The sequence below is a fragment of the Drosophila tropicalis genome, unplaced genomic scaffold (genome assembly GCF_018151085.1).
Source record: "Drosophila tropicalis isolate 14030-0801.00 unplaced genomic scaffold, ASM1815108v1 contig_878, whole genome shotgun sequence".
NCBI lineage: Eukaryota > Metazoa > Arthropoda > Insecta > Diptera > Drosophilidae > Drosophila > Drosophila tropicalis.
In genome coordinates, this window is record NW_027173374.1 from 8314317 (window position 1) to 8341661 (window position 27345).

Below are 27345 nucleotides of genomic sequence, written 5' to 3' on the forward strand. Positions count from 1 at the left end.
GTTGTTGTTGTTGTTATTATTATTATTGCTTGTGGTGGTGTTGGTTGCTTCTCTTTTAAAGAAATGATGTACCTCCGCCTCCGCCACTGTTTGAGGCGAATTTCTTATAAACATTGACCTGGACTGTGTGTCTGGATAATGAAATTGTCTCATACGTGGATCACGTTGATCCTCCTCGTTCCATGATAGTTTCTTATAACGCACTTGAAAGGCTCCACGTCGCCGTTGATTGAGCTGAGGTGTTCCTGGCAAAGAAGTGGGTAATTTTATATAAATACTGCTCCTATCAATGCTATCGTTTTGACCTGTAAATTGAAAAATGGATCATCATTATGTTTATGACATGTGTAGTTAGTATAATTACCAAATTTCATATAACTATGTTGATGATCATCAAGAAAATTGGCTGGATTTTCGTTTTCGTTCACGCTATCTATTTTGGTTTTCGCTTTCGTTTTGGAATTTCGCATGCAGCAGCAATATTTGAAGCGATTATTTGTCCTAGAATTGTTCGAATTAAATGTTCTTTCGCCTAATCCGCCTCCAATGATTGAGGGGCCAACACGTTGGCCTCTGTAAGCACACAAAAACACATACACACACACATATTTGTATAAAATATTTTCATTTTGTTTAGATCAATTCGAAAAGCAAAATGTGCAAAATGTTTCAAGCAGCTATACAAATACACATACATACATACAAATCTCTTCAAACCCATAAATAACAACGAAAATATCTCGGAAATCGCCAAAAAGCATGCTAGCCAAATATTTCAATAGAATTCATGCCACATAAATATTGAGTTAGTAAACTTGTCCAACAAGTTATTAGAGTTTTCTCTTTTAGCTATTTATTTATAATCAATTTGGAATATTTAAAAGTTAAATTGCTCAATTAATCACCTAAAACTCAAAGTCAACACTATAAAAACCCTTTTAAAAACAAATCAATTTCAAAGTCTTCTATGATATGCATAGATTAGGTTTCCTTTAATGGCTGAGATCTTTTATTAACTACAAGATTATCAATATTTGTGAACCTTGAATAGAAAACAATGGCAAATACTTCGAAAAACACTAATTGACAAAAATTGGAATGAAAAATACTTAATAAAGTGACTCTGGAAGCTTTTTTCGAATCATATTTTATTTGAAATAACATTCAAGTCTGTAATATTAATTGAACTTTCGCTCTTTTGGTGATTCGGCTGCTTTAACTATTTAAACATGAAAACTTATAGATAGGTAGTTTTATTCTTTGATCTTTGAAAACATAAATTTTTGGGCCATGTTTTTCATGTTTTCTTTAGATTATATGTAAATTAATCATTACAGGAAAAAATATTTAAAAAATCTGAAGCATTCAGTACTTAGATGGTGTACATTAATTAGTAGATATATTTTAATGTTAGGCTTACTTAGAGCTGGCTAATATCTCTGACTATAAAAAACCTGAGCATGCAAAATATCTCTTCAAATCTCACTCATTTGTGTACACTTAATTGTTTTAGTTTAAGAATCAATATACATCCATATAAGCATTTATTAATAAAATAATTGTAATTAATTGCATGCTTAAGAATCAATTTGAATAATTTTCACCTATTTCTATTCCAACTGTGCTCATGGCTGCCTTCATGATTGATTTTTGAGTTATAATTCGTATTTGGTATCTCATATTTGAGGTATCCATGTTGGGCTTCAGGCATTTTGTTTCTATTTTTATATATGTATACAATTAAGACGATAATAATGATGATGGGAATCTATTTAAATCTATTAATTATTTACTTATGACACTTGTGTATTTGTCATTGAGATAATTTACCTTCAAGTTGTATGTAAAGAGACGAAATCATGCCCTATGTCGATGTGTAATTGTAGAGAAATTTCAAATGGTTTATTTTTGAAATGGAACTACGTGTTTTATTTATAGTCTTGGCCGCATTCACATTCGCATAGTTTGAGGGGTTGTGTAAATGAACTCTGCAAATGGATTGAGAAGAAAGAAGTAAGTGTGATTCATTTAGTATAACTAAATTTACACTAAGCTTAAGCTTTTCTTTCATACATATATGTATGTTTGTATTTATTTCGCCTTCCTGTTTCAACGCATGCCATGACCACCATGATCAAGACCATGTCCAACTCTCTTACTACTTGGTCCGCTTGGCTTGTCACTAAATCTGGTTAGCTGTTTCAATTTTTTTCTTCGTTTTCCTCTTAGCTTTTTTTTTTTTTGTTCAAAGCAAGCATTGTATTTGTCGTATTTTGTTACCATCTTTTGTTTAAGGCTGCTGCTTGACTTTTTCTTACCAAATTGTTTAGTTTTTTTCTTCACCTTTCTTTTATTAATTGATGTTTAACAAACATTAAACTGTGTGTTTTTTGGAAGGGGGGACAAGGTAGAGGAGATAGAGAGGATAGTCACATCATGTAACATGTCGCACAAGCCGATCCTAGTTTTTATTTTACATAACAACAAGTGACCAGGGAGACAAGTGTGAGAGCAATTTCAATCGTTTAGCTTTTGCTGCTTCTTGTTCATAAAATGCAATAACAATTCAAGAAATCCCTTTGTATCTTCATAGTCGAAAGAATGAGTGGCATTTAGGCATTGGGAAATCATTTTTGTATGTGCCTCATGATGGAATTTTTTGAAAAATTTCGATTTTTTACCAGTCACAAATAGAATTGGCCCTGTGTAAGGAAATTGTATGTCATTCTTGTGTTTACAGAGCTTTTGCATTAACGTTTCCTTGGCCTCCGACCTACGACGAGGTAATTTCACCTTTAACAAGGCATCGAAAATTACATTTTTTAAATGAAAATATGGATGTTGGCACACCAAGCAGTGAGATATCCACTATGAAGGCTCTTTCTACAAGCTCATCATACAACGCACAACCATGCTATGGCTCAGAGTACAGATCTACGAGTTTTCATGAACTCCACCACATCCACTTCCATAACCCCTGATGGAAAGTAGATCTGTGTAGGGACTGCGACACCCCGTTTGATATGCCCATTGCTGGCTAATATGTATTAAGCCAATTATCCTTAAGCCCTCTGTGCATTATGACAAACGGTGGACTGACATCGAGATCATCATCGGGCTGCTGATTTGCCAAATTAACTGGCTCGATCACTTGGCGCTGTTATTGCATCAGTCGCATAAGAGGCATGGCATTTTCTGATCCCCTAAGGCATTTTCTAATCACCAAATCTGTATGTTTAGCAAAAAATCTTATAGGCATCTACATATCTCTCTGTCTATTAACAATCACAGAAAAAGTGTATTATGGAAAATATGTGTGTGAACACCAAAATGAAAAATAGGCAAAATAAATAAAATATGTATTACAATTTAACATTTAACCAAAAGCCATTCACACTCAAAAATTCCCCAAACACATCTGTCGCCAAAATATCAGGCCGAAAATATCTTGAGGAAAAATTGAAATAAAAAAAATAAAACAAGAAAACGCAACACACATTTCAGTTACGCCTCGTGGACTGAACGAAAAAAGAACATTTTCCTAAAGACAATTGCATTCTCAAATATATGTATACGGACGATATATAAGTATAATTTAGGCATGAGCGTAGTCTATATAAAAGAGGCTAATAAGTGAAGAACTCAACCCTTTTAGAACAAAAATAAAATGGATAGATGTCCTGCTTTGCCCCAGACACAATGCTGCCCACATCCTGTAATGGTTAAAGATGTTTAATAAGCTTTGATAGATACTTCGTAAATGCTTAGTTAGTTGATAATCTCAGACATAATTGTAGTAAGAAGTTATCACTAGACCAGAGAAAGGTAAAACTGTTTTGAACAAGAAATTTATCCAATTATGCCCTCCACGGATTCGCTTACTACGCCCATGACTAAAACACTCAAAAATGCGTTCAGTGAATGTTTAAAAATATGCACATTTTCTGTTTAAATTCAAATTGTTTTGCCATTTTTTTTCCTCTTTTGATATCTTGTCACAGTAATGATATAGGAATGCAACTCCATCACAATAATATACTATATATATATATATATATATATATGTATATCTGACATTTTGAAATGCTTATCTAAAGCCATCTTATCAACGCAGCAGCCACACAAATAACAGAGTTACAGTTACACTTGTATATACAATATCATTTAGCCACCATGGCGGTAATTTGCCATTGTTTTTCCCCCTCATCTAATGATAATTAAAAGTATACAAGGTCAAAAGAAAAGAGTCCACAGAGAGTACAAGTTGGGTTGTAAATAGTCCCTGTTTGTCTAGATGTTCCACCTTCATGCCATGGGTTTTCCCCAAATAAGTTCCAAGAAAATACAAATCAAATATAAATACCAATTAAATGTTGACCAGAACTGTATTTAGAGAGATTCTAACTAAAATTTCCACTGCTATTAAGTAAACAATCTTACTAAAGTTTAACAAAATAGACTCCATTCTTTAGAAATTATTAAATCTCTTGTTTTTAGCTCAATTTACTTGATGTTTAATAAATATTTTGACTCTATGCCTGACTTACTACTTATTTGATTATGAAATACTTTGATAAAAAGCCTCAGATAAAGCGTTTGTATGTGGGTACCTTCATTTAAAAGTCAAAACTCATACACACAACAAGTAGAGAACGAAATAAGGCAAAAATACGTCAGCATAATTAAATATCAACCCAAAATAAAAAACAAAAACGAAAGTCAAGCGACAAGACGACTAGAATATACCCTACATTAGAGATATGGAAATGTGTAATGGTAAACCAAAGTCAAGGGATACAAAATGAGCTTATAGAAATGGTTTTTAGGCATTTGGTATGACTATTGCTCATAAATAAACAGAAAAAAGAGAAGAAATTCAATTAAAATTATACTCAAAATCAAATCTATAGACAACCATTAAAAAGCCATAAAAGTTTTGACATGTTGCGAACATTTTGCTGTCAGCTGCAGAAGCGTCTTCTGGCCAACCAACGGCGACGATTGTTGCTGCTGTGCCTGCTGGTTGCTGGATCTCTTGGCCTTCTTATAACAACAATAATAACAATTAAGCCTGACAACGACAACGCGTTATGCTTCACGCTGACTCCGACTATGCCTATGCCTATGCAGATAGCCCCTATATATAAATGTATATATATGGTTTGTATGACAGCGGCAACGGTGGTAACACCTATTTTTAAACTATTTTATAGGCTGCCTTGTGTCTGTGCCATTTTGACTGACAAGTGACAGCAGAGAGCTCCATGCTCCATGCGCTGCTCCATGCGCTGTTCCTGCAGATGGATGCAAAACACAAAAAATACTTCTTTGTTATGGCCTTTATGATTAATCTGCACAGCGTTTCAACGGCATATCAGCAACACCTACTTCGTCTCCCATTCCAACCCAAACCCATCCCATCCCATCCCATAGATGCATCCAAAGCGTCCATAACAAACCAACTCATACCATCATCATCATCATCTCAGCACTTCTTTCTTTCATACCCATAAGCTTTCAAGCGTCACTCAGCATTTCAGGCATTTTTCACAATTTGGCCTGAGAAGGTTCTGAAAAATTGAAATTGAGAGAGAAGGAGAAGGTGTGTGCGTGTGTGAGGGGTTCAAACGAACTTTACCTCCACATGGTCATGGTGTTTGCCATTTATTAAATGCAATAACAAATACTTAACCAACAAATAAAATAGCCAATAACTAACTGTATTGCCAATTTATGACGCTTTAGCCAAGATAATAATTCTATTTGGTTTTCAAAAGTGCATAAAAGTTTTATATTCATCATAATCGTTTTTCAAACTTTCACATTCTTCACTTTCTCTTTAAAGGATCTTAAGAATCTTCACTTGACCTTAACATGCCATTGACCTTATTATATTTTAGTCCTGAATTAAATCATTAAACGAGTCATTTTTAAGCCCTCAAAAATTGACCGCTCAAAGACACTCTCTTCACGACAACAGGTAATGATATTTGGTTTACTTTTCTTCATCATGACAAAGAATATATAGTCCTTTATGCATAGTAAACAGTTTGTAGAATTACCCATGTTATTCTTGAAAAGGATCAATTGGATTCAGGTAGCCAGAGATCTTAAAGGATACTTATGAAATTCGTTTTATAGTTCTTAATCTTTTACTTCTTGGAGAACTATTCAAAATCTTCAACACTTCAAGTGTTATCTAGCTAATGAGGGCACTTTCATTGGCAAATTGACTACTAATGAGCTAATATTTTCTATTATAACCACTTGATGTAATTCACACACATACACACACATGTATGGATCCAAACCAAATGCAAATTGTTCTATATCTGTTTAAGTATCGAATGAAATTTTATATATGAGTTCAAGTGCAGCTTGACTTGAATAAACAATAGCCACATGAGAACTAAACAAAGTGCAATACGAAATAGAATAATAAAATGTATATACAAAAGTACAATGATATAATAAGGGACAGGTGATTGAGCTGCTATCTCGCTCTCTCTCTCTCTATCTCTTCAGAGATTAATATTATATAATTTCGAAAAAGAAATGGCTGAAATTGTTGCCTTGATTTGATTAATTTCCCAAATATTATTACATAAGTTTGTGTAATGAAAAACACACGCACATTTAGACATTTGACATAGACCATGAAATATGGGCGAATAGACCACGCCCCAAACCCCCTCAATCACGATGGGGTCTCTGTCTCTCTATCTTTATATCGTGGAACTGAAACCACAAAACAGAAAACACCTCGAGGCAAAAGGCGGATCGCTTACCGCACGCTTCGCCAAGTTGCCAAGTTGCCGCTGGCGTTAGAATTGTTGTTGTTGTTAGAATTGTTAGATAGATAAGTGAGAGCGTAAGACCAGATGCATTTTGGTGATAGAAACTAAGTAGACATTTCTCCCAAGAGAGTTGCCGTCTGGACATGATCAGTGGGCATGATTTGTGGTCCGAGTTCAGTTCATCAGTCATTTAAACGCGATCTTCAAGTGCGACTCTGGGTCGAACGTTTCACTTTTGATTTTCGATTTTTTTTTATGTTTTTGGGGGCGCTGCACACTTCACTTCGGTGTGCCTACTTTCACGACCTATCTGTAAGTTGACCCCAAAGTTCAAATGAATGTTGGAGGAGCTGTGGCGGACGGGCTCCGCGATCCCCGAATGAATGCACAACATTCAATTAGTACATATTAAATTTGTTTGCCTGATGTTGTGGCTGTTGTTGTTGTTGGTTTCTCTTTCTTTTTTCTTTTTTTCTTCTTAGCTCTTTGTTGATGTTGCTGTTGTTATTGCATTTTTTCATTTTTTGTTTTTTTTTTTTTTTTTTTTTTTTTTTTGGCCAGTTGAACAATGAAGCGGAACTTAAGTCGATTTAAGTTTTTATGAGCTGTATTTTTTTTTGTTTTTTGTATCTTTTGCCTTGTATCAGCAGCGTTTAGCAAAGAGCAGACAGCGATAAATTGTATTATGAAAGTGCAACAGGAAGAAACTCCAAAGTCAAGTCAAAGTTGAGAAGAAAACTGGCACACACACACACACAAGCATCATCTGCTATAGATTGCTTTGATTTTTTATTTATTGAACAATTTGTTATAATGAAAACAGAAAGGAACAAAGAAAAACGAAAGGAACCTTTTGGAAAATTGTTTTCGAAGGGCTATGAAAAGGAGTGATAATTTAAAGGAAAAGAAAAGAAGAAAGATTCGAATTTCAATTGCTATTTCAAAATACTGATAATATGATAAGAAATTTTTAAAGTTAAAATGTTGAGCTATTAATATTTTATTTCATAAATAAAGAGGGAAGAGAATGAAAATATTGTGCTACAATTACAGACAGATTAGAATGTAGCAGATTCTTTTGCTTCGACAGTTAGTCCTCTATATACATCCTATATAGGAACTAAATGGCTTTAAAAATTAACCCAGTTTATACAACTTCACGCTCAGATTATTGATTTGTTTTCCTTCCAAAGCTTTGGCTTATGGTAGTAGTACCTGTTTTCCTTTACATTTAAAGTTTTCCTCATTTGTTTTTTTTTTTTTTTTTGGATTGGGATTTGTCAATTGCATAACCCAGATTATAGCATGAACATTTGCTTTGATTTACATATTTAAATTGGGTAAAAGTCCGCCTTTGGGTGTTTTTAGTAGGGTAATGCGGGGATCATATCATCAAGAGATCGATTGTCATTTCCCAACTTAAATGTGTGTTTTTCTTTCCATTGAGTTTCATTAGCTTTGCCTGCAGATGGATTGCATTTTGGTGTGGGCGTGGCCGGTAACTAACTACTGACGAGGTCGTGAGTATCACTCAAATTGCTTTGCCGTATTCATCATCATCAGCCTATATAGCAGGAGGAACAACGGGGGGGAATTGCTGAGGCAGTTGTATTTTCTTTCTTTCTTTCATTTTTTTAATTTATCCGTTTTGGGGCGTGTCTGGGGGAGGCTTCTTGGCAGACAAGTCGGTTGCACCACATAGTGGGCATGTATGGGATACATATGTATGTATGTATGTGGGTAATGATCCAATATGAAGTCACAACTTTCTCACTTGAGCGAAATTTCGCCAATTCCCCCACAAACCGCGATGTGTGTACATTTGTAGAAGAACTCCGCGCCAACCAAAGAGGGCAGTTTAAGTTAAGCCTTTTCATTACTTTAAAAGCCATCTTTGGCCAGCAAATGGACTAAAACTTTCAAGTCTCTTCGCCTTAAATGCCCGCACTTGGACATTTGCAATCAAATAAAAGAGAGAGATAATAAAACCATATTTGCAAGTCCAAATACAAAGAATTGGACAGGACTAAAAATACTAAAAATAAACAAAACTTATACAACGAACCTGAAAATCATCTTACTTTAGTTGCTCGTTCCATTAGAAGTTTCAATAGTTATAGATATTGCTGACTTTTAGTCATCTTAGCAATCTTCAGTTTATAAATGGACATTGAAATCACAATTTTTGGTATTTGATGATGATTGTGATGAAAAAAGGTTGGATCAGGATTTTTAGACTACATATGTAGGTATGTGGATATCCTAATCGGTTATTTAAGAGGCTTTGACACAGCTCATTTGAGTCATCTATAAGATAGTTTTACCTAGTGTGATTCTAGCCAACTTGAGTCATATAACCAAATTTTTCCTAGGGTATACAGTTATTTACAGAGAGAAAAAAAAAAAAAACTTTGAGGTAAACAAACAGCAAACGTTTTTTGCGCAATCCCCACAAATCTGATAAGCAGTTAGAGAGCATTAGAGTAACACACACACACACACACACCACAGAGACAGAAAAAGAGAGACACAGACAGAGACATACATTGACTGCATCAGCATCCAAGCATCCAATCCGAATCCCAGCCAGCATCAGTTCAGCATCAGCATAAAGTCAGAGTCAGAGTCAAGTCGAAATATCCCAACTGGCCCGACCGGGCCTAACTTTTTTGTGAGTGTTGCCCACTGCCCCACCGCCAGCACCAGCATCAGCTCCACCACCTCAGAGCTCTCTGACTGAGCTTAGAGTCTGTGTGTGTCTGTCTGTCTTTCGCGTCTCCCATTGATGCTCGAGTGGTGCACCCCACCCTGCCTGCCAGCCTGCCCGCCAACCACCGACATCTGTCTCCACACCCGACCCTCCCGCTTCAAGTCCAATAGTCGCGACGTAACATGCAACATTACATGCCTATAATTTGTTTTTTCACACAGCAGGACGTTTTCACTCCATAAGACATCAGAAAGAGGTCTTAAATGGTCACATTACTGCCATTTCCAACAGCGTTCAAATGGCAGGCCAAAGCCAGTGCCAGTGCCAGTGCCAGGCGTAGGCAACGGAACAACGACGACGACGACGAAACGACATAGTCCAAGATATTTTTGTTGCTAGTTTTTTTTTAGCTTCATTTTTTGTGTGTGATTCTTCTTAAGCAATTTTTGTTAGTGTGTGTTTGTTTTTGGCCAAGATTTATTCAAGCCAATGCAATAAGAGGGGAAACATCGTTTACTGTTATTTAATATAGTCATTATTTAGTTAGTTAGAAACTTGTCCCAGGATCCTACAGATGGGCACAATCAATGCCCGTTTCTATATGCAAAATGTAAAAGTTATTGCCTACAAATAAATCAACGTTTTGAAACTGTGAACTGTCATTTGTCTAAGCTTCGATACTCTTCCCGCATATTGAAGATTTTTCTTTCTTCTTTTCTTTTATGTTTTTTTTTTTTTTTTTTTTTGGCTACTAATTAAATAATCTTTGCGGTTCCAAGACTTACAACTGATTGCTTAAGTTTGCTTCACTGCATCAGTGATCGAATGATGCGTAAATGCTGCAAATGTGGAGATTGGTTGGAGAAGGAGGGAAGAGACTGGGGCATATTATCATCATCTGCCATTGGGATTAGCACATCGAAATTGTGCAGGAATGAAGTCTTTAGAAGAAGTTAAAAATAACATTTATAGCTAAATATCTGCAAGTGGCATGCAGGGAGAGTGAAGAGAAGGAGACACCAAGATTAACCCAAGTCTGATAAAAAAAAAGGTGCACAAATGCAAAGTGACTTTAACTTGGCTCAGCTTTGATCTGTTCTCCTCTCCACTTGGGTCTTAGAAAGCCACAATTGTATTTAGCATTTGTGCATTCAATTAATACCCTTTCCATTGGCCATTGGCGAAGTAATTTGAGAATTTGTAGTCCATAAATCTTGAATTATTCTATGGATTCTAAATGAAACACACAGTTTTGTTAACAAATCATTTTTAATCAGTTCAAGACGTTCAAAAGTTCAAAAATTAGCCAAAATCGGATTTCGAATATACTCAATATTTAACATTTATCTGCTATTAAAGCCATTTTATATAGTTACAAACAGAAAAGTGCCTTAGGCGCCAAAAATAAAGACATGAATTTTGAATACCAACGGTAGAAAACCATTTGTTTGCTTGCCAGATTTTTTAACAACCCAAATTAAATGGGTAAATATTGCAATTAAATTGCAATATTTCACTGACATACAAAGGCCTATCCACAAAGATACAAATGTATCTGCAAGGGCATTGCCAACTCAGGCGCCGAAGTTAACACATATGTATGCAGTTTTTGTTTTTTATTTCTTTTCTCCAACTACCAGCTACCAGATGCAATTGTTCAATTGTGCTGACGACAACAATTTCGTGGCTATTGTTTGGCCCACACCACAATCAACAAAAAAAACGGAGGAAAAAGCAAAAAGCCAACTCCAACTCAATTGGTCGCACGCCACTTTGGGGCAAACATAAACATTATTTGCATATGAATATAAAGTGTCCTTTTTCACCGGCCATTAAAAGTATCTGTGTGTGTGTGCGTGTGTGTGAGCAACGGCAGCAACAACAATAATAATATAATAATAATAATAATAACAATAATAATACCATAAGCAATAAGACTGCTGCCCACACTCGACCAACTCGTCAGAGCAGTGTGCTGCGAGGTAAGAGAGGCAGAGAGAATGAAAACAACAACAACAGCGAAAGAAGAAAAAAAGTATCTTCAAAATACACTTATGCTGTCTTTTTATGGCATATCTTTTACTTATTTGCCCGCACTTAAGTATCTTTGGCGCTCGTTGGCAAGCCGCATTTTTTTCCTCTTTTTCTTTCTTCTTACTTTTTGGTTGTGTTTTGTTTTGGTAGGTTATTTTTTCTCCTTTTTTTTGGTTTTTGGTTTTTTTTTTTTGTAAATGAAATGAAATCGAAATATGGGTCGTCGGCGCGCGGTCTGAGTATCCAAAAAAAAAAAAAAAAAATGCCCCAGAGATGAGAGCCACAGCCAATGTCCCATGATGATCACTTTTGCCTCCGCACTTTTGCCACAGACAAACAGACGGACAGACAGACAATCGGACAAACAGACATCAGGCAGCAGAGCAATGAGCGATGAACTCAAAACACACTTCCACTTCCACCGCACCACATTATTGGCAACTAAGAGATCCTCAGCATCCAGCAGCAACAGCAAAAAAAAAAAAAAACCATTCGAGAGCAATATTATTGGCACGAATTATTAACCTTTATTTTTTATCTTTGGGGTGCACTTTAGGCCCACATGCCATATTTGAATCAGTTCAATTGAAACAGCAAAAGTCAAAAGAAATTGAAGCTGGCCAGAATTGTCCATATGTATGTAAATGATTTCCAAAAAAAAAAATGTATGCATATATATATCCAACATATTCAGATGGTAAGTAGGTTAAATCATAAATAATGCTGTACCATACTCGATTACGACCTTGTGTACATTAATTCGGGGGGTTATGCATGTTTCTTTTAGTTCGCGTTTTTTTCGTCTTTTTGTGTTTTATCTTTGTAATTAAAATTTAAAAGTTCAAAGTTAACACCTTATTTAAAAAGCAGAAAAATTCACAATAACAGCAGAGATTCACAATTTTTAATTAAAATTTGAAATTCACTTGAAAACATAACAGTTTCTTTTCGTACTTTTTAATATCGACAGTTACAATTCGTTTTTCATTTCGATCCGCACACACCTCTGAATACGGCCAAGAGTGATTGCTAAATGAAGATCGCCAGAGAATTTGAATTTCATTTTGGCGGCTGCCGGCTGAAAAAATCAAATCCAAGATATCAGCTGTTCGATATTCAGCTATCGATAATTACTTTAGGTTACAGTGCTGCCAGTGTGGAAGAGAAACTTGAAAAAGGGCTGGCAGCGCCAGGTGAATTCGCCGAGCGAATTGGCATGTGGAGAAAAGCGAAAAGAGTTGGGCGAGTTTGTTTATAAAATTTGTAAATAATTGTTTACTACAATTATTATCAAAGTAAAGAGCCTATAATTAATTATTTGTGAAATAAAAAACTGTCCAAATTTCACAACGGTTTGGTAAGTTGAAAGTCGAATTTTTAATTGGAGTATTACAGATCTCTAAACTTCTTCATCAATTAGCCACTTTTGGGCGTTGCCTCTAATTTGTAAGACAAATAATAATCATTTGACTTTAATGATAAATTAACCTTTTTACACACTTGTAGGCACCATGGTCGTATTAAGCTCTTGTTGGTCACCAATTATATGGTCAAATAATGTGCGAACTGGAAGCTATGCTGTGGCCGCCTATACGGCTGCGCTCTCCGTGGTCATGATCACATTGGTAAGCATGAAATCAAACCAAATCAAGCCAAATTGTCATTCCAAGCGATATTATTTTCAGATTTCCTATATGCTAGCTGGTGGCGAATCGGGTCAACTATATTCGCCATTATTTGAGACAGATATTCGAACATCCATGCCAATAGCTGGAGGATTCTTTATAATCTACTTTGTCTTAATTATATTATCTTCATATCTGGTTTACCATGGCATAAAGATTAGGTAATTTACTAGTTATTTTGTATAAGTTGCAATATTAATGTTAATATGTTTCAGTACACGAGGCTGGCTTTTACCTTGGCTTTTCTTGATTGGCCTGGCCATAGCATTTCAATTTTGTTGGAGCTTGTGGCTAATTGGTGGCTATTATATATACGTAAGTTGAGTGGTGTCTTCTTCGTTTGAATGACTACAATTTCTTAATTTTTCAATGCAGTTGGAGCAGACATTTTCGGCGCTTTTGAACTTTGTATGGGTGGCCTACAATGTAAGTAGTCAACTAAATCTTTATTATTCAAAAATTAATAATGTGTTGGGGTATTTCTTTATAGATTTATTGCTGGCTAGTGGTATTCTCGCAATATCAAATCTTTTTGGCTTTACAGAATCCAAACATTGAACTCTTGATGCCATAATAATGAAAAAGTAATTCGAAATTGAAATGCATTTAGCAAATCTCAAAAACTTGACACCGTCCACAGGTAGTTTTAAAATCTTAACTGATCGATTTCGAAATGAAATTGTTCGAATATTTTTAAAATCAAAAACATTTTTAATATATACATATATAAATACTTGACACCGTCCACACGTAGTTTTATACACGAAATAATTTAAATACGTATATACAAAATGCATTCCATAGCCGCCTTTTTTATACCATATAAAAATAATTTATAGACATTTTACAAATGCAAGTTTTATACACAACCATTGTAATACGAAAATTTTATATATAAAAATACATATTTTAATGTATACAATTCTGATCAACTTTTTATCTTAAATTGAAACTAAAATAACTAAATGAGTTATATGGGACTACTAAACTGCTTGCTCTACTTTAAAATGTGATTGGATTAATTCTTCTATACATAAAAAAATACAATTGTTAAATGATAAAACTTAAATTCGATAATTTAAAAATGCTTCCAAAGAAAGTGGGAATGCTATAATAAATAATATACAATCTTAGATAAAAATGTTGCTTAAAATGTTTGATTCCAGTACACAAGTGCATAATTTACAATTTTATCTTAACAAAAGATTCAATCTAGAATCACAATTATCGATCCAAATGAAAGATAATGCCAAATTTACAAGTGAGAATATCAACGTTTATTATCGTAAATTAAGTTACAGTGTACGAGAATTAAGAATTGCATATATATAATTATTTGTGTGTATAGAAGAAAGTTATACATTTTGTACAGAAAATTCAAATTAGAAGTAAAAAAGATAAAACCTATGAAGCCACTGAAGCCAATAAAACCAGTGTACCTACAATCCGCGCTAAATAAAGAAGCTTAAGCTCAAATAGAAGGGATGATAAAGCGGATATTGATGAAGATGGAAGATTGCTTATGGGTGGGACTTGAAATCACTACATTATACAATATGGTTAAATCTTAGAATCAAATAATTTACAAATCGCTACATCTGCCTGGTGTTTGACACTCAAAAAAGTTTGTTTAAAACCGTGACGAGTTTGCATTTATATATATGGGGCAATATTCTTTAGGTTTTCTCCTCCTTCTCTTTGTTGTATCGTTCCAGTTCCTTGAGGAATTGGGCTTTCGGTTTCATCACATTTGGACGCTCGCCTCGGCAGTTCGGACAGAACCATTTACCCTTGGGCTTGAGGACCAGTGAGACACAGGAGAAGTGGAACCACTCAATGGGACACAAATCATTGTCGCACAGAATCATTTCGCCAAAGGAGATCTGTAAAGAGAACCCGAATCTATTGAAATTGCCCACACATTTGGGATTAGTTGATGAAATTACCTGATTGCAGACACAATATGTAGGCTCATCGGGATCAATGGGTTCGGGAGGCGGCGTCTCCTCGCGGGCATTAGCTGTTGTATTTATTGTGCCAGCACCGCCACGAACCTTTCGTTTCTTTTTCTTGCCGGAATTGTTGCCACCAGTGCCCCCTCCTCCTCCGCCGCCACCGTTGCCTCCGCCATTACCCGTGCCAGATGACCCACTTGCCAATCCGCCAACCGACTGTAAATTGCCTTTTCGCTGGCCACTACCACCCGCTGAGAGAGAGTTCTTGCGTTCGCTATTCCCGCCATTTCCACTGCCGCCGGCCTCGTTGGCTGAATTTGATTCGTTACCGCCAATTTCCAGGGAGCTGCCATTGTTGACAAGACTCTCGTTTCGCCGCCGTGAACGTTTACTGCCTGTCCTCTGAAGTTCACTTCCACCGGCACTTCCGTTCCCATTGGAACCATTGCCGCCACCATTACTAATGTGGCTGGATCGCTCTGAATTTGGTGTTGAACCGCCGCCACCACCATTGCCAGAGATGCCGCCTCCCGCTCCTGTTCCACTCCCCGCTGACCCATAGCCGCCAACTAGGCCGTAATCTTTGCCACCATAGTTGACGTTATTGCTGCCATTGCCATTGAGGCCGCCAACTCCAGAGTTTGCCTGATCCCGCATGGGACTTTGTAGCCTCTGCAACTTTGATGATGGACCATCGTCCAGCTGACCAAAGCGCTCCCGATCCTCTTTCAAATCGAGATTGTGTTGATCTGTGTCCAGCTGCCGCAACTTGCCATCAATAATCTCCTGCATATAATTTACAATCTGCATCTTTTCATCGCCAAGCTCCTGTGCCTGTATCAGGCTCTGGTGCATACGTGACATACTCCGTGACCGCCGATTCATATCCGTAGAGTTCTGCTGTGACAAATAGAGGTCATAATAGTGGTCCACATCGCGAATAAGCCCTAAGGAGAATCGAAATATCGCTATAGTTAGTTTTACCCCAATGGTTAGAGTTCCACATTCTCACCTCGATACTGGACATCGATGTCCCGGATACGTGACAATTGGCGCTGCACGTCGTCCGGCAGATTCTCCACAGAATCTATGTAATTGTCCACATAAGTGGCCGAATTGATGGCCTCCGATTCGGATGCAATTGGATTTATCATTATTGTGGACAGATCAGCATCGAAATCAATACATCCAATTTCTCCGTTCAATTTTTTTTTTGTATGGCGTTGCAACTGTACTGTGTATTTGTGTGTATTTTTATGTGTGTATGTGTATGTATGTATGTAATTTCGAGATTTTAATTGGTGTTTTGTCTGGTCACACTACGATTTATGGCAGCAAATGTCGATTTGTTATCGTTATCGACATTGTCGGAGCAAATTTTTTGGCGACATCGGATCAATGTTATCGTTATCGCCAATCGAAAAAGTCGATTTAGTATCGTCTATCGATAAGAAGGCAATGTACTATCGATCGCCGACAGCGCGCCACCCGCGCGCCTTCTCCCGCTATAATAAATAATAATAAATTATTATTAATCTCGAAAGCATTCGAACTGTTTTGCATACGGATTTAATTGATTTTTAATTAACTGATTGTGAGTGAAAATGATAAAACTACGCTTACTGCTGCTCTCAATATTTTTGATCGTGATCATTGGCCTTGATGTCCGAATGTCCAAGGCTCAAATAGCTTTTGTGGAGGACGCGGATATTGATAAGAAGAAAGCAAATTTGGCGGTGAGTAGATCTTAAAAATGTATATACTTAATTTATTTAACAATACGGCCTTCTGTCAAAATTGATAAGAATAAAGCTCTCCCGCTTAATAATTCGCTATCTCTCTCTCTCTTGTACAGGGCCGCAAGCCGCTGTATTCCCCCGCCCGCTGTCCCAAGTATCAGCTTTTATATCCCGGTGATCAACAAAATCAAAATGATTGGATTTGCGATTGCGCACCAGGTAAAATAGTTTTATTGACATAATAACATTGGGGGAATTACCCTAAAAAAAACCTGTTTATATCTACACTTAGCTGCACTGTATCACCCGGAAACTGATGGCTGTTATCCTGCATACAGACAAGGACCCTGCAAGACTGGTCAAATATTGGTCCTTTATAAGGAAAAAGTCATACCAGAGTGTGTAACAAATCCTTGCCACAAGGATGGCATGTTTATGATACGGGAGACTTGCTATGAATTTGGCAACAACAAGCACGCAGAAAATCCCTGCCCATACAAAGAGTTCACATATGTGCTAGGAGTTAACCCGCAAACCTTGATGGTGGACTGTGTCAAATTGTCACCGCAATTGGAAACGCGATTTGGCATGGAACCGGCCGCCCAGGCTCCTGCTGATTATTATATTGATTTGGCAGAAAAGTGCTCTCGCGGCAGTCGTCTTTCTGCTCAAGGGCGCTGTCCATAAAGATCCAACAAGATCGAGTTTTATGTTTCAAGAGATTTTATATGTGTACCTAACAATAACTACAAAATATTTACAATTACTTAACCTTGGGCGGTATTTCATCGATTTCATCTGCAGCATCATGACTTATGTCATCTTCTTCGGTCAAATTAATGCTGTCATCGAGATTCTGCTCATCGTTGACAGTTTCCAGTTTAAGCAAAGCATTTTCTAACGATGCGAGAAACGAACTCTCCTGATACTCTGGCCACTGACGAAACTGTGTAAAAAGTGTCAGCATTTGACTAGGTCTTAGATCACCAAATTGTGTATAGATATTAATGCCTGGGTAATAATCCCTTGAACTCATGTTAGTGCTTTGCCTAGAATATGGCGGCAATTTCTTAACAGACTCATCTGGATAAATGGGCGTAATTGATTCGGATTTAAATTGATTGATGATCAATCGTGGTCCACAGCCAGGCACCCATTTTCTGCAATAATAATTAATGTTATTTTGCTACTTCATAAGTTGGTTTTTCTATAAACTTACTCCACGTTGGGTATAATGCGATTACGGCGACTGACAAAATTCTGTTTGATAAAGAACCACAGGGCACTTAGATCGTCAGGAGGACATAAATCATGGAGATTTCGTCTTGGCACAAATTTCACCAAATACAAGTATTCCGGATTGATTGATCTCACTTTACCCAATTTACTGCTCTTGCCAACATTATAATCCGCCTGATGGGGTAAAAGGTGTTCGCGAGGCACTTTGGCAATAAAACGATGCTCGAATAGGATTTGGAAAAGTACGCTGGTAGACCGATAGAGCAAGTAACCAATGTCATTCTGGCAGGTCAAATGCTGAAATACAAAAGGTTTATTCACTGACAATAGTTTATTTTACAAAACTATAACTTACTATGTAAATTGGTGGAGGTACGGCTAGAATCATCTCACAGCGTCCTAAATTATAAAGACTTGTCTGAAAGATGATTGAATTAATCAGATGTTTAAAGAATGTATATGAACCGACGGCGCCAAACACCAGCATATTGGCATCTGAAAAGGAAATTCAAACTTAATCACTATTAATTCTATTCCTTAAATGATCTTACCATCACGGTAGGCTTTTTGAGGTACATCATTTAAAAGCTCTGCCACCCGTGAACCATTATCCATCTTGTCCATATAGGCCAATTTCCAGAGCGTCACAAAATCTGCATGGTGCACTTTAACTCGCTCCGGGTATAAAGTGTGAAGTTCCTGCAGGCGAGGCATAAAATGTTCCATGCTCTCCAACAAGATGATTTTACGAAACTGCTTCTCTCGATCCAATAAATGCCGAGTGAAGTGACCCACTCCTGGATTTAGTTCCAAAATAGTGTCACATTTTGACTCACGCACATGGGGATCTATGTAGGAGTTTATCTCTTTGGCAATTTCCGCATTAGCTACATACATATGAGATGGTATCTTTTGTTTCTTGCTAAGCAATTTCTCTGGAAACTCCGAACTGTAGCGTTCCACCACTTGTCGCCTTGTTTGAACGCGAGCGCTATAAAATCGGCGTAAAATAAACATTTTTCGAAGTTAAAAGAAAATTTTAAATTTGTTTACATAGAGCAGCTGTTCTATAATTGAACTGCCAGCCCTCTAAATTAGTTTCGTTTGTCTGGTAACTCTAGACGCCATATGTATTTCGAGAAAGGTCTGGCAGCTCTGCAATTCACCTGCTGTTAACAGTTTAAAATTAAAATAAAAAAGTAATTTCCTATAATTAGTTAATTGAAAGTAAATATGGGACAAGTGTCTTCCATGGTAGCACGTAGAGTCAATCGATTCAATGCCGAAAACCGTGCGCATCGTGTACTGGAACGAGAGAAACCCACACCGGCTCCCAAATTTGAGTCCAATCTTCGGGACATGGATCGAACACTTGAATGTTAGTCCTAAGAACAAGAAAACATTCATATGGATGCTGTTTATTGTTTGGAACCGTAAAAGTAATACATTTTATCATTTTTCGTCCACAGTGGATCCAAAATTCGTGGACAAATTAAATACAAAAGACGCCAGCTTGGACACACGGTTGAAAGATGTTTATGTAACATCGCAGGATCGATTTGTAAATATTAACCAGTTGGATATGGATATATATGTACATTTTATATATGCTTGTTTTACATTGTATATCTGTATACCTAGATCCAACGCGTGCAAGATCGTCACGCCCAAGAAGCAAATGATAGTGAACGACCGCTACCGGCAGAGCGTCAAACGCCTTCAGATTTTGAATTTGGTTATCTCGAACCCAGTCGCATCTCAGTTGGACATTGCACCCTGCGACAAGCTCTCCAGTTCATAAACGATCATCAAATCGACCCTAAAAAGTGGCCAATCAAAAGGATAGCAGATGAGTTGAAGCTTAAAGAGTCACACGTGGGTGAGTAAAGTGATTGATTAGAGATCAATAGCTTTTGAGGTCAGCTTTTTAACAAATCCTATCCTTAGGTGACATCTTGCACTACTTCAAGACATTTAATGTCTATTTACCTGATAAAAAATACCAGGACCGATTACTGACCCAGTCACAGCAAAGGATCATCTCGGAGCCATCAAGTGATAAATAAAGTAATTCTATATAAAATGTTAAGTTTGTTTTGTACATTTTTATTCCTTTGTAATCATACAATGGCATTCGGTGGACAATGGTAAATATTCAGAGATTTGTCCTCAGATGCGGAGATGACCTTGTCATTGCCCAGGCTGTAGCGCACACCCCAAACCTGATCGGAATGTTCATTAAAAGTGTGCAAACATTTGCGTTCGGACGTATCCCATATTTTAACACTGCGATCACTTGATGAGCTGGCAAAATGTTTTCCATCCTCCGAGAAAGAGACGCACAAAACCCAAGACGCATGACCCGACAAAGTTCCCACAACATCTGAATGCGCTCTGTAATATAGACAATAGAATAGGTTAGACAATAATCGCTTGCTTTGTAGAGATTCTCTCTTACACATCGTAAAGCTTCATGTGGCCATCATCGGAACCGGTGAGCAACATTTGTGAGTTTGGAGAAAAGCACAGACTTCGTACCGGCATGGCATGACCCTCTAAAGTCTGAGCTACTTTACCGGCAGCCACATCAAATATGGTAATAATGCCATCTATAGCTCCGCTGGCCACGTATTTACCATCAGGACTCTAAACATAATGTCTCGGTTAGATACTAGTAATATTTAGCTCTCGAAAATACGTACATAAGCTATGCTTAGAGTGTACTTGCCATTTTGGGCATCCAGAACCTGCTCGGCTTTGCCCGTTTCTACACTGTACATGGATATTTTGCCATCGTTTAGGCCAGAGATCACATATTTATTGCAGGGAGAAAATCCTACTGTCCACAGGTCAACTGGACCAAAGGTAAGCATATGTTTCTTATCACCCGTCCGGGCATCCCAAAGGCACATGCTTGAGTCCAAGGAACTGCTCGCTATGGCTATAATGATCAATGTCGGCAATCAAATCAGAGAAACTTTACCTCATCTCCACTTACTTTCTCCATCGGAGCTCACTGCCACAGAAACTACACCAAGTGAATGGCCCTTAAGCTTGTGCCTTAGTTTTACTGTATTATCATCTGCCAGATCCCACACCTTCACCAGATCATCCAAGCCCCCAGTCACAATGAAATCCCTTGGCTTTGGCTCTTTCTTATCGAAATCAAAAGGATTCTCTTCCTCGGGTTCGGCACTTTCGTTTTGATTATTTGCATCTGCCGGCTTCGGATCGCGTCCCCAAGCGCATGACCACAACGCATTATCGTGAGCGTTTTCCTCTTTGTGCAGCAGGGAGAACTATTTTATGATACATTGTTAGGAACTAATTAATACCAATCAAATTGAAGATTTACCATTTTAAAGAATTAAAAACTTCAGCAATCCGGAGGTTGTTTTTAGCCCTTTTGGAGATGCTGCCAGACTTTTACAAATCACACTACAAGGATTTCCAACACTGTTAGCGCAGTGTTGCCAATTTACCAAAGGCGGGAAAGGTTGGTAACAGCAGTTAGCGGGATTTTAAACATCTGTCTGTCTGACAATAATTTTAGGAAACAAACCCATTTTATTTAACTACATGCACATAAATTGATTTTTAAGACTGGGAAAAGGTATAGGATAAGTGGTTTTCAAAAGCCACACATATTTAAGGGAACGCTCAAACTGGGGCATAAATGTTGTCCAAACAGCGAACATGACTGTAGCATCTTAGTCCTTTAAGAAACTATAGTATACATACAAAGGTAGTTACTGTCCTTTTGAGGAAAACCCTCAGGTAGAAAACATGGTTCAAGATAAAGACGTCGCCATTTTATTTAACAAAACACAAGTGGTAACAATTCGATATGCAATATATAGAAAATTAAAGTCGCTTATTCGTTTGCATGATTGCTAAATATATGTTTGTACAATGCAATTTATATTTAAATGCCCTCCCTAAAAAAGACCCCCACTGTCTTCTCATTGCCAAAAACAACACGGAATTCAGAATCCTAGTCTGAGTCCGAGTCGGAATTATCATTGTCTTCACCTCGTTTGCCAGCGGCACTTGGCGGGTCATAGTAATGCAAACTCTTGCGCCAGATTTTAACCAACCCGTCGAAGGCTCGACGGCTGTACTTGCCATTTTTATTGGGAGTGCGCGGATGTTCGCGTGTCCGTTGGGCTCTTGGTACCATTTCCAAATATCTCTCGTAGGCGGCAGTATTTTTGCCATAGTCGATCTGCTTTTGACGCCGGCTCAAGATAGCAGGATCGGCTTCCACATAGGAGGATGACGACGAGGTGGATGAGGTGTAGCTGTTGTGGCGCAAACGTTTCTCCTCTTTGTGGGCCTTGAAATGATTATGATGACGTTTTGTGCGGGCGTCTGCCGGGCCATTTGTCTGTTCGTCGGCTTGATTCGAACTCGAGCAGCTGCTGTTGGGGCTATTCGAACGGCTGTTATCCTCATCATGACTGGGTGGTGTCTGCGAATGACGACGCTTAATAGGTGTCTTAATTTTCTCATCCTTGACTAGACGATCGAATTTCACCTCATTAACGTCGTCAAGGAACTCAAAATTAATCTTGCGCTCCACTTTTATCTCCTGCTTTATATCTGTGATGAACTTCTGCTCTGGGTTGCTGGCACAGCTGCTATTCAGGGAAGTGGAGTTCTACAAGGCACTGGGAGTTAGAAGTTATAGTTAAAAAATACCAATTCTGGACCTACCTCATCGCTATGCCCCAGCTCTGCTCGCACCTCTTGGGCCCAGGTTCGTGTCAGGGGCTTTGTTTCCATCGAAATTGTCGATGAGGCAGATGAGTTCGGACTGCCAGAGCATTTTATTGGTGTGTTATCCACAGACATTAGTTGATCTTCGCAGAGCATGTTAGGCACAGTATATGTGAGGTTTTATAAATGCAATTTCGATTGCAATTCTCTCTACAAGTTATGCTTATTTTGATTTGTTCGGAAGCCGAAAACAGAGTGCAACCTTCGCGCGTTTTTTTTGTTGTAATTTATTTCTCGCCGCAGTTTTTAGCCGTAACTTTTCGCCTTTCTCGCCGTAAATTTTCGCCATCTCGCCGCAACAACATCGAACATGTTCGAACATTACTCACGAACTCGAACATGTTCGCGCGTTTACTCAAATGTTCGAGCGGTTTACTCACGCGTTTTAAATCGCGTGAGTAAAACGCTCGAACATGTCGATTGTTTATATTCGATAGTTGTGTCGATAACTTTGCATCACTAGCGGCTATTAAGCCTGGTCACACTGAACGATATCTCTCGAGTGATTTAGCATTTTTCGGCATAAGAAAAATAAAAAGTTGCAATTAATTGGTAAGTACGTAGCAAATACTTACTATTTGTAATTTTTAACTAAAGTCCGGGCATAATCTAAATTCAGTATATGTCAACTTACACACACATTTCCAGAAAAAAATTCAACTCAAGAAAAAGTAAAGTTAAGAAAAAAACGTTGGAATGAGTCTCACATCAGCTGCAGGGATTATATCCCTACTGGATGAGCCGATGTCCGATCTGAAGGTGTTCGCCCTGAAGAAGTTGGACAACATTGTGGATGAATTTTGGCCGGAGATCTCCGAGTCGATTGAAAAAATTGAGATGCTGCACGAAGATCGTGGATTCCCGGAGAACAAGTTGGCTGGAATGGTGGCCTCAAAGGTTTTCTATCACTTGGGCTCGTTCGAAGATGCCTTGACATATGCGCTGGGCGCTGGCGATCTTTTTGATGTGAATGCTCGCAACGAGTACACCGAGACGATAATTGCAAAGTGCATTGATTTCTATATTGCCCAGCGGATTGATTCAATTGAAAATCCCAAGGATGCCAAGCCAGTGGATGAGCGTCTGGAGGGAATCGTTAATCGCATGATTCAGCGCTGCTTGGATGATAATCAATTCCGACAGGCCCTGGGTATTGCCCTGGAGACCAGACGCATGGATATCTTTCAGCAGGCCATTATGAATTCAGACGATGTGCGTGGAATGCTGGCATATGCCTATAATGTCACTATGTCCCTGATACCGAATCGCGGTTTTCGCAACCAGGTGTTGCGCTGTCTGGTCAGCTTATACAGGGATTTGGGTGTGCCCGACTATGTGAATATGTGTCAATGTCTGATATTCCTTGAGGATCCTCTGGCTGTGGCCGAGATGCTTGACACACTTACACGCTCCTCGGTGGAGACAAACAATCTAATGGCATATCAAATAGCCTTTGATTTGTATGAATCTGCCACGCAAGAGTTCTTGGGCAATGTGCTACAGGCACTAAAAGACACCGCTCCTATTCCCACTGCCCTTCCCAGCACATTTAAACCGCAAGGCACTAACTCGAGTGATGGCAAAACGGAAGAGGAGAAGGACAAGGCAACGGACGAGGAAAGCAGCGAGGAGAAGATGGAAAGTAGGTTTAAATTGGAGCGTAAATGGATATTTTATTGAACAACCCTTTTGTACTTTCGTTTTAGCTGCCACCCCAGATCCCGCGAAGGTGGAGCGCACCATTGATTCTTTGAACGATGTGGAGAAACTCCATCAAAAAAATATTGAGAAATTAATTTCCATATTGTCGGGCGAAGTGTCAATTGATCTGCAGTTGCAGTTCCTCATTCGCAGTAATCATGCCGATCTCCAAGTGCTACGTGGCACCAAGGAGGCCGTTCGAGTATCCATTTGCCACACGGCGACTGTCATTGCTAACGCTTTTATGCACAGTGGCACAACATCGGATCAGTTCCTGCGTGATAATCTCGACTGGCTGGCAAGAGCTACAAATTGGGCTAAATTGACGGCCACCGCATCGCTCGGTGTAATCCATCGAGGCCATGAAAAAGATTCCTTGGCTCTGATGCAGAGCTACTTACCGAAGGAAGCGGGTCCCAGTTCGGGATACTCAGAGGGTGGAGCACTTTACGCTTTGGGTCTGATCCATGCCAATCACGGAGCCAATATCATCGATTATCTGTTGCAACAACTGAAAGATGCACAAAATGAGAATGTACGCCACGGCGGATGCCTGGGATTGGGTCTAGCTGGCATGGGCACTCATCGTCAGGATCTGTATGAGCAATTGAAATTCAATTTGTACCAGGATGATGCGGTCACTGGCGAGGCGGCAGGCATTGCCATGGGAATGGTCATGTTGGGCTCCAAGAACGCCCAAGCCATTGAAGATATGGTGTCATATGCCCAAGACACTCAGCATGAAAAGATTCTGCGCGGTTTGGCCGTCGGTATATCACTGACGATGTTCTCTCGCCTGGAAGAAGCTGATCCTTTGGTGACTAGCCTCTCCAGCGACAAAGATCCTGTCCTACGTCGTTCCGGCATGTACACGCTGGCGATGGCGTACAATGGAACGGGTAGTAACAAGGCCATTCGCAAGCTCTTGCATGTGGCCGTATCCGATGTAAATGATGATGTGCGACGGGCCGCTGTTACCGCCATTGGTTTCATTCTCTTCCGCACACCGGAACAGTGTCCTTCGGTGGTCAGTCTGCTGGCCGAATCGTATAATCCTCATGTGCGCTATGGTGCTGCGATGGCTTTGGGTATTGCTTGTGCCGGCACCGGACTGCGTGAGGCCATTGCCCTTTTGGAGCCCATGGTCAAGTTCGATCCTGTTAACTTTGTGCGCCAAGGAGCTCTAATGGCCTCTGCCATGATCTTGATCCAGCACACCGATCAGAGCTGTCCCAAAACGACTTTCTTCCGGCAATTGTATGCAGAGGTTATTAGCAACAAGCATGAAGATGTTATGGCCAAATATGGAGCCATTCTCGCTCAAGGCATCATTGATGCTGGCGGACGCAATGCCACATTGTCGCTTCAATCCCGCACTGGTCACACCAATCTGCAGGCGGTGGTGGGCATGTTGGCTTTCACCCAATATTGGTATTGGTTCCCTCTGGCTCATACCCTGTCGCTGGCCTTTACGCCCACGTGTGTGATTGGTCTTAATTCCGACTTGAAGATGCCCAAAATGGAGTATAAGTCGGCTGCGAAACCATCGCTCTATGCCTATCCCGCCCCACTAGAGGAAAAGAAGAGCGAAGAGCGGGAAAAGGTAGCAACTGCTGTTCTATCCATCGCAGCACGTCAAAAGCGTCGAGAAAATGCCGACAAGAAAGAGGACGAGAAGATGGATGTGGATGAAGATAGCAAAGAAGGAGGAGCTGCTGTCAAGAAAGAAGACGATAAGTCCGAGGTCAAAACAGAAGATAAACCGTCAGCCACCGCAGAAGAAAAGCCTAAAAAGAAGGAGGACAAAAAGAAAGACGACGACAAGGATAAGGAAAAAGAAAAGGAGGCGACAGCCAGCACCAGTGCAAGTGCTGACAAAGAGAAAGAAAAGAAGGAGGAAAAGAAAGATAAAAAGGAACCAGAACCTAATTTCGAAATCCTACAGAATCCCGCTCGTGTCCTGCGTCAGCAACTGAAGGTTCTCAGCGTCATCGATGGTCAGTCATATGAGCCCCTTAAAGATGTCACCATTGGTGGCATTATTGTATTCCAGCATACTGGCAAGGCCGAGGAGCAGGAACTTGTCGAACCAGTTGCCGCTTTCGGTCCCATGAACGATGACGAGAAGGAGCCCGAGCCACCAGAGCCATTTGAATATATTGAAGACTAAATGGGCATGTTGTTTGTCATTATCTAAGCAAAAGTTTTTCTTTCTAATTTGTCCTCCCCCCTCTAAGCCTTTTTAGTTAAGCCAATTTTTCACTAAAGTGTACTAAAAATAAAACAATTACGCCGAATTATTGCTAATCCGTAAATATAATAAAGTTCATAAACTTCATAAAATATTGTCCAAATTTGTGAAATCTTAAATGAGAATAATAGTCAGTTGGATATAATCTTGTATTATTTATTATTTAATGACGAAAACTTTAATATGCAGAGTCCAAGAACTTTTATAAAAGTTAACAAAATGTTTTTAAAAAATTAATACCGGATTCATCTTAATTTTTTACGTGCTCTACAAAATTTTTAAATTAAAGGAATACTCTTTAAAATTTTAAAATCATTAATATCGTCAAATCGGATTCAACTATTTGTTGAAACTCCCCTCGTATAGACCAGATTCCCGCCAAGCTTTTATGCTTTATGGAAAATTATCAACAAAAGATGAAGCTTTTTTGGTCGTGCAAGATGCCGGGTATTCTT

The 27345-nt window shown here is 38.7% G+C and overlaps 8 protein-coding genes and 1 long non-coding RNA gene across 10 annotated transcripts; 4 read left to right on the forward strand and 5 right to left on the reverse strand.

The window, feature by feature from the left end:
* Positions 1-218: 218 nt before the first annotated feature.
* Positions 219-12550, reverse strand: LOC137584689 (uncharacterized). Its single transcript, XR_011033497.1, has 4 exons — positions 12496-12550; positions 1831-1988; positions 365-573; positions 219-305 (listed from the first exon to the last, which is right to left on the reverse strand). It is a non-coding gene; the product is annotated as an uncharacterized lncRNA (long non-coding RNA).
* A 207-nt stretch (positions 12551-12757) lies between these two features.
* pasi1 (pasiflora 1) lies at positions 12758-14367 on the forward strand. The gene is made up of 6 exons (XM_068301023.1): positions 12758-12898; positions 13048-13166; positions 13227-13387; positions 13442-13541; positions 13602-13652; positions 13717-14367. The coding sequence occupies exons 2-6, from the start codon at positions 13053-13055 to the stop codon at positions 13798-13800; spliced, it is 510 nt and encodes a 169-aa protein (XP_068157124.1). The 5' UTR covers positions 12758-12898; positions 13048-13052; the 3' UTR covers positions 13801-14367.
* A 113-nt stretch (positions 14368-14480) lies between these two features.
* LOC137585306 (inhibitor of growth protein 1) lies at positions 14481-16438 on the reverse strand. The gene is made up of 3 exons (XM_068301022.1): positions 16194-16438; positions 15173-16128; positions 14481-15109 (listed from the first exon to the last, which is right to left on the reverse strand). The coding sequence occupies exons 1-3, from the start codon at positions 16333-16335 to the stop codon at positions 14903-14905; spliced, it is 1305 nt and encodes a 434-aa protein (XP_068157123.1). The 5' UTR covers positions 16336-16438; the 3' UTR covers positions 14481-14902.
* A 213-nt stretch (positions 16439-16651) lies between these two features.
* Positions 16652-17686, forward strand: LOC137585152 (uncharacterized). The gene is made up of 3 exons (XM_068300812.1): positions 16652-16917; positions 17037-17139; positions 17213-17686. The coding sequence occupies exons 1-3, from the start codon at positions 16786-16788 to the stop codon at positions 17605-17607; spliced, it is 630 nt and encodes a 209-aa protein (XP_068156913.1). The 5' UTR covers positions 16652-16785; the 3' UTR covers positions 17608-17686.
* mtTFB2 (mitochondrial transcription factor B2) lies at positions 17626-19253 on the reverse strand. Its single transcript, XM_068300811.1, has 4 exons — positions 18711-19253; positions 18515-18654; positions 18140-18456; positions 17626-18080 (listed from the first exon to the last, which is right to left on the reverse strand). Exons 1-4 carry the CDS (start codon positions 19174-19176, stop codon positions 17684-17686), a joined length of 1320 nt encoding a protein of 439 aa, XP_068156912.1. The 5' UTR covers positions 19177-19253; the 3' UTR covers positions 17626-17683.
* Positions 19254-19287: 34 nt separating this feature from the next.
* LOC137585154 (protein NDUFAF4 homolog) lies at positions 19288-20248 on the forward strand. The gene is made up of 4 exons (XM_068300814.1): positions 19288-19537; positions 19629-19720; positions 19801-20038; positions 20107-20248. The coding sequence occupies exons 1-4, from the start codon at positions 19393-19395 to the stop codon at positions 20223-20225; spliced, it is 594 nt and encodes a 197-aa protein (XP_068156915.1). The 5' UTR covers positions 19288-19392; the 3' UTR covers positions 20226-20248.
* Positions 20245-21597, reverse strand: LOC137585153 (superkiller complex protein 8). The gene is made up of 5 exons (XM_068300813.1): positions 21515-21597; positions 21158-21458; positions 20862-21100; positions 20618-20805; positions 20245-20553 (listed from the first exon to the last, which is right to left on the reverse strand). The coding sequence occupies exons 1-5, from the start codon at positions 21515-21517 to the stop codon at positions 20280-20282; spliced, it is 1005 nt and encodes a 334-aa protein (XP_068156914.1). The 5' UTR covers positions 21518-21597; the 3' UTR covers positions 20245-20279.
* Positions 21598-21949: 352 nt separating this feature from the next.
* On the reverse strand, positions 21950-23163 carry Slbp (Stem-loop binding protein). 2 transcript variants are annotated; one of them, XM_068299083.1, is made up of 3 exons: positions 22876-23163; positions 22697-22819; positions 21950-22630 (listed from the first exon to the last, which is right to left on the reverse strand). In XM_068299083.1, the coding sequence occupies exons 1-3, from the start codon at positions 23032-23034 to the stop codon at positions 22154-22156; spliced, it is 759 nt and encodes a 252-aa protein (XP_068155184.1). In that variant the 5' UTR covers positions 23035-23163; the 3' UTR covers positions 21950-22153. The 2 variants fall into 2 exon arrangements, with proteins under 2 accessions (XP_068155184.1, XP_068155183.1); XM_068299082.1 differs by having other exon boundaries at positions 21950-22819; positions 22876-23162.
* A 224-nt stretch (positions 23164-23387) lies between these two features.
* Positions 23388-26982, forward strand: Rpn2 (Regulatory particle non-ATPase 2). Its single transcript, XM_068299081.1, has 3 exons — positions 23388-23490; positions 23587-24580; positions 24645-26982. The coding sequence occupies exons 2-3, from the start codon at positions 23635-23637 to the stop codon at positions 26807-26809; spliced, it is 3111 nt and encodes a 1036-aa protein (XP_068155182.1). The 5' UTR covers positions 23388-23490; positions 23587-23634; the 3' UTR covers positions 26810-26982.
* Positions 26983-27345: the final 363 nt, after the last annotated feature.